This window comes from Gobio gobio (genome assembly GCF_949357685.1).
Source record: "Gobio gobio genome assembly, chromosome: 21".
Classification (NCBI taxonomy): Eukaryota; Metazoa; Chordata; class Actinopteri; order Cypriniformes; family Gobionidae; genus Gobio; species Gobio gobio.
Window position 1 is genome coordinate 28,885,031 of NC_137117.1, and position 12,859 is coordinate 28,897,889.

At 37.1% G+C, this 12,859-nt stretch overlaps 1 protein-coding gene across 1 annotated transcript; it reads right to left on the reverse strand.

Moving 5' to 3' along the window:
• Window positions 1-1,431: 1,431 nt before the first annotated feature.
• Window positions 1,432-12,171, reverse strand: rnd1a (Rho family GTPase 1a). The gene is made up of 5 exons (XM_079802166.1): window positions 11,917-12,171; window positions 11,458-11,545; window positions 5,441-5,550; window positions 4,934-5,068; window positions 1,432-4,852 (listed from the first exon to the last, which is right to left on the reverse strand). Exons 1-5 carry the CDS (start codon window positions 12,034-12,036, stop codon window positions 4,607-4,609), a joined length of 699 nt encoding a protein of 232 aa, XP_079658292.1. The 5' UTR covers window positions 12,037-12,171; the 3' UTR covers window positions 1,432-4,606.
• Window positions 12,172-12,859: the final 688 nt, after the last annotated feature.

The following is a 12,859-nucleotide window of genomic DNA, read 5'->3' on the forward strand; positions in this document are numbered from 1 at the left end:
CTCCAGTGAACAGTCACCCTGACTGATTCAACAAGGGTTGACTGATCTTGTTGCATTTAAACAGCACTAAAAGTCCCTTATGAACATTAAAACAACGTTCCTCTGATAATGTGACTGTGAGGAGGCGAATAACACATTTGAAGGTCTGAATGCACATACCGAACACATTCTCCCGTCATTATGATCCGACATTGTTGCAGTGGTTCTAGACGATCTATGGCATTGTTAGCGCTGGAGTCACGGTGGCTGGTTTGATGGCTGTGTGTGTGTGTGGTTGTGTGCATGTCTCTATGGCAGACTGCAGCCCGTCAGTAAATTGAGAAAATAACCCCCCCCCCCCCCCCCCATCATTTCATTCCCTCCTTTACTGATTTCTCCCCAGTTTCTCTCGCTAGGTCTCTGCCTGATAGATGTGAGTCATTGGTAATGAGCGACATTCCTGTCATTCCCTTACTTTCCACCTAAACATCCCCAGTCTCTCTCTCTTCTCTCTAAAGCTCTGGGGTGTAGAAGACTTCAAGCAGATCTTTCCATAAGCATTCCCTCTCTGATGCTGTATTTTCTTGAAACTGTTTTCAACATTGATGATAAGGAATGTTTCCTGAGCAGCAAATCATCATATTAGAATGAATTCTGAAGGATCATGTGACTGAAGATGGTGGAAATTCAGCTTTGCCATCACTGGAATAAATTCTGTTTTAAAATCAAGGAGGCAAGGAAGGTAGTGTCTCCTCAGAAAATTTAATGAGAAAATAATCCACAGTACAAAAATAAACCTATGCAGTATTACGAAATATGATGTTTATTAGACCCCCTAATTTGTGCTGATGGGTTGTGTTTTTTTATTTATTTTTTGAACAGTGTAGTTAATGTTTTTTAACCTGGAAAATATGCCAAACACCACTGCATGGCACTGTTTACAATATACTACAATAGAAAACGGTTACCTTGACAGTATTTCACAATATCGCTGTTTTTACTGTATTTTTTTAATCAAATAAATGCAGCCTGTGTGAGCATGAGACTTTCAAAAACATTAAAAAGAGATGGCAGAGGAACATGGTGTTTATTTATTTAGCTGAAGCTATTTTTACCTAACAATGTCACCATATATTCCAGAGCCTTGTCTGCTTGTTGACTGTACAGCACTCACTGAAGTTCTGTTATATGTGAAGATGCACACAGCAAATATTTGTATTGTTTCTGCCTCTTCATTATTTAGTATTACGCTGTTCCATTGCTATTCCTGCAGAATCACATGACTTACTCCTGTTTTTTTTAGACGTGTTGGCCTAGTTCTGAGAGCTGTGTGAATAAAGGGCTAATTTAAGAGTACGTCACTTGAGGATGTTTGTCTGATTTGAAATCTAATATTTAGGATATAGGGTTTCCATGCTTTTTGACCAATAAGGAATTGCCATTACTTTTTTTAATGATTGCTGAATTCGTTTTTATTTGCATGTTAAATATGTTATTTAGACATGCTACATTTCTCATATTTTGGACTGCCACTGGATCGGCAAGTCTTGACCTATGTGAAAAGGTTAGGAGGTTATTATAAGGTTTTCTCTTAATGAGTGTTGAAAAGAAGGGAACATGCGTGCAATTTACTGACCAAATCCAGGTTTTAATTAATTTAAGAGTGACACGACACCAAAGACAAGGGAAAAATAAACAATAAACATATTCAATATAAAAGACTGTCTGAAACTAAAGAATAAAACAGAACCAGCAATAATCAACCATTAATAAGTTATACACATTACATAGCACACACAATCATACTGTCTGTTTTGAAATGATTTGCTTCACAGACATCATTTAAAGGGCTGTACAAAACTGATAATGCACAACATAGGTACGTCCAGAGACTTAAGTAACAAAAGGAAGATTGTGGAGGTCCACCACTTTAAACATATAACATATAAGAGTGCTACTAAACCAAACAACAGTAACAAATTCATATCAAGATGATGGTCTGTAAACTATAGTCATGAAAAAGCCATTTGTTATGCTACAGTGAGAACATTTTCACTTTTCACTCTGGTTTCTCTCTCTCAACTTGTCTAGAGTGGTTTTCGGACATGGAGTCCAGCTTATCTGACTTGTCTGTTGCTAAGCAATGGCGATCGGTATGTAGCATGATGTGAAGCTGGTCAATGTTTGAACAAACAAACATTTCATAAATCGAAGTTTCATTCAGATGAGAATTTACAGAGTAAATGATATAGTAATGTAGTTATGAGGTGCAGTTAAGGCAAGACCATTTTTATGTACAGTATTTTTACTCTCAATCTTGACTGAGTTTTCACAACATTTTGAGTTGACATTAATTAAACAAAAAAAAGAAGGAATTTAAGACCACATTTCCTGCTTAATGACCTATTAGACCCGCAAAACAAAATGCTCAATAACGTGAAGTGTAATTTGAATGCGGTTTCATCAGAACGTTCATCGAGATCTGGCAATGTCAAATGATGATAAACTGAAGATAACAGCTGATTTTCTTGGCGGATTGTCTTTTTAAGTTCAATAAATTAGGAAAACTAAATCATCTAACATAATCAATCTCAACCATCCACAAGTTTGGGTTCTGTAAAATGTTGGTCTGTTATGCTCACCAAGGCTGCATTTGTTTGATCAAAAAAAAATCCAGTCTTCAGTGTCACATGATCCTTCAGAGATCCTTGTAATATGCTGATCTGATGATTCAGAAACATTTATTATTATTATCAATGTCAAGCTATTTTTGTGCAAACTCTGATTAATTTGTCCAGTATTCTTTGATTATAAAGTTCAAAAGAACAGCATTTATTTCAAATAAAAAATCTTTTGTAAATGTATTGTCTTCACTGTCACTTTTGATCAATTTAATGCATCCTTGCTGAATAAAAGTATTGATTGGTTAAAAAAAAAAAAAACCTCTTAAGGCCAATTCACACTGCACTGACAGATTCTGACAGACGGAAACAGAAATCTGGTTTTGTCGATAAGTGTGTTTCCTCTGTTGCCTGCTATAGGCATTGGTCTGCTCTGGCTTACGCCGATTGAACGTTTCGAAACGGTGTTTGTCTGGTCTTGGAATATCTAAGAAGTTACATACTATGCCTTTACTGACCCCAAATTTTTAAACAGTAGTTTAAGTTATTCCCCAAACCATTTCTTTGATCGTATTCAAATTGATGAACTACTTAAGTTGGACCAGGATTTCTGAGGTCAGGTTTTTTGTAATGCTGTCTCATCTGACTTCTCATTTCATTTCTACTTGGCCATTTATAAGCCCACAGTGAGGATTAAGTTGTTTTACGATTAAGCATTACACAACCAGGGGTTGTAGGATTTAAGACCGAGATTACCAGAATGAGGTTGACAGTGATCCAACCGAATGCATCAGAATCGCTGGAATTGCAATGCAATCTAATGCACAGCCCAGAGAATAACCAGTAGCTTTGCCACATCACGAGAAATCAGCTCTTTACAGGCATGTAATTGAGAAATAGGTGTTGGGGCAGATTTTAAGATTATTGTTAAAGAAAAGTCAACCGTCAAATTCAAATTGTCCTCTCGATTATGCAACATTGATCAGTTTTGGTGGACTGCAGTGTCCCTTAGTAATCCCCCATGACCTTCCCAATCCATCTCTAAAATTACTTCACCGAAAGATTTTGTTTTCTAAGAAAGAATACTTGGAACATCTGGAAGGGGTCTTTGTGGCAATAACTCCTGCTTTATACAGAGAAAAGGAGCAGGCAATGTTGGGCTACTTCTCCTCATTGATTGAGATGTATGACCCATTCTCTAGGGGAAGAAAGTGCATGAAGGACTACAGTTGAGATATGAGAGCGAGAAAGAGAGAGTGAAAGAGTCTGTCAGCATGTCCAATACATCTGGATTGTACAAATGTGATTGGATGCTTCATCTAGCAGATTTATAACACTGTCCTTCTTTTTCAGGAGGACATAAAATCTTATTTGGCTCCTCCCCTCACGCTTGCATGACTTCTAACCAGATGTTGTGACATTTTGATTCTTCGTAGATCAGTGCTAGACACTTCAGCAAGTTCAAGCAATGCATAATTCTGTTTTGAAACAGCTACTAATGCCAACCTGTATTCAATCATCTTCTCACTTTCCAATCAACAATCACATCCATGTTCACTAAAGTGCGTACTGTGTAACAGAAACTCATCCTCTTCCCTTAAATGTTAAATAACGTTCACAGCTCAACCCATACATGTATGCACACTAACAAATAAGACAACCCACAAAAATATTCAACAGTGCCCAATATACACCGTGTTTCCTTCTTCGTCTGATTGATTGATCATTAATACAAAATGCAGTTCATGTAAAGGGAAATCAATCGATACTTTAGCATTAGGATGTGTAACAGCCAAAAACCTTGAACAATGGCAGCCGCTCTGTCGTAGGGATGAGCGTGTTTGCAGGTGGGGTGTCAGAATGGATGAAGAACAACATAAGTGAGAGAGGGAGGGGTCATGAAAGGTCATGACCTCCACTTCTCTCAAACAGCCCCCCAAACCAACCCTCTCAAAGAGCGAAAATGCGTGTGTTTTTTTCTGGAGCTGGAGCGTCGCACATGGGGCTCACATGATGGAACAGCTCTTGGTTCTCTCCTTGCTGAAGGAGGAGGTCAGGAGCTCTGCCTTGCTGGGCAGGTGAAGGAGGCGTTTGGAGAGCCGGCGGGTGGGGCTTTGCTTTATGGGGGGCTGCAGTTTGTTGAGGCACGTGAGTGCTGCTGAGCGGAACACGCTGTGGATGCTCTTCTCCGATGTGAATGCAGAGCACTCCAGGTACACCTCCGCTCCTACCTGCTTCGCCAATAAGGTGCCCTGCATACAAACAGAATGCAGTCAGAGATGGAAAAAGAGGCAAGGAGTCTAGTTTACAAAGGGAGGGTACGACTGACTGACCTGCTCATGGGAGATGGGCGTCAGTCTCTGATTGGACAGCTCCATCAGTGTGCAAACATCTGTACGCAGGTCTGTCTTGCAGCCAACTAGGATTATTCGAGTACTGGGGCAGAAATCCATGATTTCAGCTTTCCACTGCAGGGAGAGAACTGTTAATACGGCAGTATTTTACTGTATTTTTTTCTTGAAAAGCAATGTGAGAAAAGGGATTAAAGATGTTTATCCCTTTTAAGTTGTGTTTTGATAGATTTAATCTTTAATATAAGTGCATCTTGTTTTACTGGACTCAGATTTTCTTCACACAAACATGTTTATACTTAAAAAGGTGAAAAAAAAAGATCTGCCAGTGCAATGAGACAAAATACACATTTTCTGAAAGGTCCTAATATTTTATGAAATGTTGCTTATTAAATAAATCAATCTTATTTTAAGGATTTTTAGATATTTTAACAATAACAAATCATTTGTCATAAAATGTAATTCATAAAATCATAAAATGTAATTCACCTTTTTCAGAGAGCTTTCGACGGTGTCAGGGCGACTTATATCGAAACAGAGCAGAACCGCATCTGCATCACTGTAGCACAGAGGCCTGACATTATCATAATATGGTGAACCTGCAGGAGCAACCACACAACAAACGTCCATAATGGGTTAGCATCAAATAACATCATACTGGTGAGAAAGAAGCAAATGTGACTAAATACGGAATGTAAAATGGTATGGAGGGGATCTGTCGGTCATATTAATGTAATTAAAATCATATGGGAGGTCTTGCAATAGGCATGTGTGTGGGCGAATCTCGGAGATTCCTTTATTGACAGAATGAGTTGCCGGGGAGGTCTTGTCCCCCCCACACAGCAAACCTCGTTTCATTCTGTAACTATGGCAACGGCATTGAATGATGCACACAAAACACTGTCATACTATAGCTCTATTTGATAGCAAATAAAGCAAGTCCATTAAAGACACATTTCAACCAATATTCATGTATTTGTGCTTATTAGAGTATCGACTCTCAGCTCAGATGTTGGGTGCTGTGTGAGCCTCTCTGGGTCACGTACTACTGCTGTATATGTAGACAGTGACTCAGCCTACTAGGTTTAGACAGAGCATATGGCTTACCAGCAGAAAGATAAGAGAGATATGTCAAGACAAAACAATGAATCTACGTGCAATCCTGATATCACTATCACTCCACTAGACAATACAGCTCTCAACGGTTAAGGCCATTGTAGCGAATTAATTCCAGTTTAACTGCTTTAAATGTCACCATGGTTGAATTCATTAGTTTGCAAACAGATGAGGTTTGGTTTATATGAATATGAATTGTTAATATGTATATTTTTTTTTTGTAAAGAAAAGTTGTTTAATGAAAAGAATGTTAATTTACGGCTGTCACCGTGAATAATATATTATACTTTAAATTTTTATTAAATTATTTATATATTTAAAACCAATTACATAATTTTTGTTGAAAAATTATGAATTTACCGCTGTCACTATGAATTGTATTATAGTTGAATTATACTTATATAATTAACTTTATTTATTTATTTATATATTTAAAACCAACGATATGTATCTTTTTGTAAAGAGTTCATCTATCTATTAAGACATAAACCTCAATGCTAGGACATCTCCCTGTATCGGTTCTATTAGGAGGCTATTGCTCTTGACAGCTGACTGTTTGAAAAACAAATTAAAATACTGTATATTCCTCTTGAATCAAATTTCCAATGATAAGAGCTACAGAAGTGGCCCATACCAGACCCTGTCAAAGGCTCAGTTGCAGCCTCTCATGCCCGTTTCCTCTTTGATGTGGAGAGTGTGTGAAGAGATGCCTGAAGCCGCGAGAGCCAGATGAGAAAATTCAATTAAAGCTTCTGTAATTAGTCGTGATTAGAGTGTGTTTGTGCACGTATGCTGATGAGTGTTTGAGCATCTACTGCTCTGCCAATGTTCCTCCTGTGCGTCGCCACCTAACGAGGCTGTGCACAATTAACAAAGCCTAACTGGCGTAATGAGGGAATAGATGGGAGCTGTTTGATTGTCTTCTCAAGCTCTGATCTTACTTATATGCAAGATTCTCAATCTAGTCGTGCATGATAAAATTTATTTTCCTCCACGGTTACTTTTTTCTCTTCTGATCTGGATTCAGTGTCTGTGGTTACACTGGAAAAAAATTACTTTTTGATTATACTCTTTTAATTTTTTAAGGCAAGTGGTTACACTAAATTAATTTATTTTCATTTTAAACATATTTTTTAGTTGAACTTAATGTTTTTTGTTTATTTCAGCTCAAATATATTGAGTAGTTTCAAATATATTCAAGTCTGATTTTGAGTAAATTACATTATGTTGTACAATTGAAAGACTGTCTGCAACAAGCACAAGTAGAAAGATACATGCAGCCATCCACATCCTAACCATATCTCTACTCTTCAGCACAATGGTAACCATAAAAACTTCAACATAACAGAAACTCTTTTAAATCGGAAACATAACTGAACATTAAACACTCGCAGGTCTTTCCCTTCACTCAAAACCACATAAAATAACACTTATTTTCAACATTTAATGTATAGCAATTGTGTTGCTTTAGCTCAATTTGTATTAAGTAATTTGAACAAGCAGCAAAAAAATATTTTTTTTCAGTGTAGTTTGTTTGACAGTTTTTCCAGTATTGTTTCACTGTTCCAGGGTCAATATGACTGGGAAATTCCATAATAAGATGAAATGCATAGCAGGAAATACCTTGAGGCAGGATGTCTTGAACTTGTCTTAAAGGGATAGTTCGCCCTGAAATGAAAATAGTCATCTTTTACTCACCTTGCTGTTGTTCCAATGCCCTCTGTCCTTCTATCTTTTTCAGACCGCAAAAGGAGAATTTTTTTAGCAACGTCCTGCACGCACTCCTCCATATAATGGCAGTGAATGGCGACCATGCTAAACTTTATGAAAAGGATACAAAAGTATCACGCAATGATACAGTGAGACGCGTGCCATATATGGAAAGTGTTCGGGAGGCATACTATAAGGTTTTGCGAGAAAGAAACCTTATTATTCAGTCAAAATACTGAGCTTGGCCGTGACTCTGTCTGCGTTCCTGTGAGTGTGTGTGAGCCGTCAGTTATCAGCCGCTCACGCTTACTCGTAATGTTGTTATGACAACCGGTACACAACATTCATTATTAGTATTATTTACCTTATAGAAAATACGAGAGTCGTGTTTGTTTCCATTGAGCCCGATTTCTCAAAATGGTGTGTGTGTGTGCTTATCCTGGGTACCATGACAACAGTGAGTTATAGTAGGCATGCGCGGCTGCTGGCGGCTCGCACACACTCACAGGAACGGAGTAACGGCCAAGCTCGGTTTTTTGACTGAAAAATAACGTTTCTTTCTTGCAAAACCGTATGCCTCCTGAACACTTTCCATACACATGTCTCACTGTATCATTGCGTGATACTTTTGTATCCATTATGTAAAGTTTTAGCCTGGTCGCTATTCACTGCCATTATATGGAGGAGCACATGCAGGACGTTTTTCAAAATTTCTCCTTTTGAGGTCCGAAAAAGATAGAAGGACAGAGGGCATTAGAACAACAGCAGGGTGAGTAAAAGATGACTATTTTCATTTCAGGGTGAACTATCCCTTTAAGGTTTGTTCACAACCAGCTCTCTCTCTGTCCCTATATATATATATATATATATATATATATTATACATACATACAGTGCTGTACTCAAAAAATGGTTTTAAGCCAGTTATTTATGTCTTTTGCTGCAGTGTGTCAGCAGGAAATATCAGTTTACATTTCCAAACATTCCTTTTGCCATTAATTGTAATAATCCAGTTAAGTTTTTGAATGCACAAGGAGTCTGACAACAAAGTATGCTCCACATGGAGACACTACAGCAGGGTTTCCAGGTCTGTGCAACAAAAGTAGCCCAATGGCTAGGCAAAAGTAGCCCAAAAATAGCCCAATGCTATTTTTACTATTTTAAATTTAATTAAAAATGTTTACATTTAGCTATTTAGCCCAATGCCACTGTACGTATGGGGGGAGTTTTTGGGGTGTTGGAGCGTACATACAGGGCGGAAATCAACTCACAGAACATTTTTTTACCCGTGACAACAACTTAAAGTAACAACTTTTTTGTGAGAAGATACTAACCTGCCTAAGACTTATGCACAGTACTGTATGTATATGTATATTTATGTATATAGTCGTTTTATAGTACTACAACAACAAATAAATCATTCGATATATAAATATATATTGTTTATTATTATTATTATTATTATTAATAATAATACTACTAATAATACTAAACTATTATTTACATTTTAATAATGAAAACTGTTGTGTTGTTTATTTCAAAAAGCTCAATTTAAACAATAATTAGTTCTGCATATAATAAAATATTCGTATTTTATCAGTTGCAAAATCAGTCTATTTTTATATGAACTAATTATTTTTCTTACCAATTTGAAACAATGCCTGAAATATTCTATTTCGCTAGCAAAATGTCCTATTTGCCACAGATGAAAAACGTAATTGCCTCACATTGTGAGATTCTGTAGCAAATAACAAAATTAGAAAAAAAAACAATAATCTCCCATATCAGGCACCTATTTTAGGAATGCAACATCCCATCCACTCATCCTAAAAGTAGGCACTCAGTCAAGCAGTCAGGCATGACAGTTAACATAGATTCAGATCCATCAGGCATCACTGACTGATATGTTACACAACGTGCTACGCAACATGACCCTAAAGATCCCAGCTTTTCACTCGGCATGCAATATGACAGCAGCTACAGGATTTAAGAATATTAAACCTACACTATAACAAAGATTAATCTCAGTTGTTATAAAATAAGGGCATTCGGGGAGGGCATGAAACATCCATCCAAAACAAAAAAAAACACACCGCTTACAAAGATAATGATATACTATGAAGACAGGACTAAAAGAGGACAGTTGGGTACATAATTGGTATAACAGTAATGCTAATTTTGAGGAGAGAAACCTAAATTCACCCCCAAAAAAGCACTAATGTTTTGTTTGTACATTCTTCAAAATATATATTTTTTTTGTTCTGCAGAAGAAAGTCATATACAGGTTTGAAATATGATGGTGAGTAAATGATGGCAGTTTTCTTTTTGAGGTGAACTATCTCTTTAAGCGTTGTCTTTTTTCACTTAAAGGTCTGTAAATCTAAGCTAAAGCAATGAGACTATCAGAAGAACATTCCATGTCTTTTTACTAGATAAGAATGTAAGAGCTAACAGCTATCTACTACTAGCCTAATCTTAATAAGACTCTTAATCAGATACAAAGGCAAACACGCACACTAAACTTTCCCTGTCTAAACCTTGATAATATATTGAATCTGATAGACAAAATCACAGGCACTGGAACAGGAGCCGATATCTGTAATCCACTTCAGAGAGAGAGCGTAACTCTAAAAAGCCACTTACGTCATCAAAAAGTGAGACTTTCCAAAAAAACCTGTGCTGTCCTATACACAGCCCTGATTATTTGAATAGCAATCTTGTCTGAAGTCTGATCCAGAGGCAGACAGAAAGTGAAGACGGCATGCGTCTGATGCCTGAGGATAGGTCTCAGGTGTTGCAGCTGCCAGATCCTCTCGCACGCATACTGCAGCTTCACATATGTCAGCTTGCCTTTCCTGACTCAGGGCTCAGGTGCTGATGGTGTGTCTTTCCTGTAATGTCTGACTGACCTACTAGCCCAATAACAGTCAACACAACAGCCGAGAATGCACATAAGCAAAGGCAAATGGATGTTTACAGAAAGTCAGAAAGCAAAATGTATTGTAATGCTATCTAGTAAAACATATTCTGAATCAACTTTAAATTATAAACAAGCATTTTGTCTAACTGAAATAGGATAAAGAAGCAATGTAATGCAACATTGCTTAGAAGACAATTAAAATATCACTGAACAAAACAAGTGCAATTTATAGTCAATTAGGGCCTTGGGTTACTTCAATGGGTGTGTATTTGATATATATATATATATATATATATGAATTGTAATGATTTTATTTTTACATTGTACGAAATTAGAGCATTGATGAACATTTCATTGGCTCTTACTCGTATTCCAATAATACTAGTAGTTTTAGACACCTATTGGCCTGAACACATACTTTGTGCACTATTTGCTTCCATTTCAGTTAGTTTTATTCATTTTAAATGTTTTCAACTATTTATGTGCAGACAGTTAAAGTCCAAAACTGACTTTTTTTGTATGGAGAAAAAATATACAATTTTCAGAATAGCATCTTTTGTGTTCCACAGGAGACAGAAAGTCACACCAGTTTGAAACGAGTAAATTATGACAGAATTTTCATTTTATGTCCATTTAATGATATTTCTCAAAAGTGCTGTCACGTGTAAAACTTTATCAATTAGCAAAAAAGACTGAGTGCAAATGTGTTCATCAGTTTAAATGCTCTGTTATGTAAACAGTTGTTACTAGTCGGTGTTCACCTGACGTGTCCCATAAACTAAGCTCCACGCGCTGCTCCTCTAATTCCAGTCCAGCTGTGTAGTTCTCGAACACTGTTGGGACGTATGTCTGTGTGGGGGGAACGAAATAAAACACGTTATTTAATGACTTAATCATTTAACTTATAAAACACTTCCATTATTTAACTTAAAACGTTACAGTAGCCTATATATACTAGGTTATGATGGTTTTGTTGCAAACGTCTTGATTCCCCCCTCCTCCAGCGTCAACACGTGCACAGCACACAACTCGCATGAGAAAGATACATGGAGTATCACCTTGATGTATGAACATCCATTACCGAACGCAGTGCATAAGAATGTCACAGTAGCCTATAATGCTGCATAATGTCATAAGAAAGCATCCAAGTGCATTACCATCGAAAAAAGCCTACACATCATTATCCGCTCAATGAATACGTGAGAGAGAGTAGGACATACCTCAGGATAACAGTCTTTGGCCAAGACTTGCAACATTGCAGTTTTCCCGCACTGCACGTCTCCTACTAAAACCAGTTTACAACGCATTACCAAAGGCTGGCTGATTCTTCTCTCCTTCATTGTAAATTAGACGGTCCTGTGCGCGTTGGCTCTCTCGTATGACGGCCCTGGGCAGTTTGTTCAGACCGCATTGGGGTTTGGACTAATTCACTACGAAAGAGAGAAATACGGCACTGCGGCAATTTATACAGCTCTGTTATCCAATCAGCGACGCGCTCTCCTGTGCGCGCGCTCGAGTTCCACTGCCCCCGAGATGTGCCCACCCAGCTGGAGTCTGCACATTGATTTACCTGATATAAATGTGCCTCTTACATATAGCAACTGTAACAAAATATGAAAAGAGAGGGTTTTGTAAGAAAGTTTACGCGGAAGCCGTGAAAATATAATTATAGACGTGATATAACATAATAGTGGAGAAATGACATCTCTCTAAAAGAGAGAGCGCGTTAGGCTATACATGCATTGGCCTATCTTAATGTAATAGCCTGCTACTATAAATACAAAGTGCCCCACTAAATAATTATGCATCTAGCTCATTAATAATAATATTATGTAATATTAATAAAGCCCAGTCAGCAATAACTTATGTGCACTTTACAAAACACAATTGTCTGTTAAGTATTCATATTGACCAAATAATTCTCAGGATGTTTTAAAAGACTTTTTTCAAGCAAGTGAAATGTTACAAATGAACATTTTTTGAACAGTTTTACCAAAAGAACCAATATCTTAAATAACATTTTAAATGTTCAATTTGCATTATTACATGCAGACATCACCTGACAAATGGCTTTTACTCACACACATCTTGTGCAATATTTAAGAATTTCTCTTATTCTTAATTTCATTTAATAAAAGTTTTTTTTTTTTAAATAACTTACTG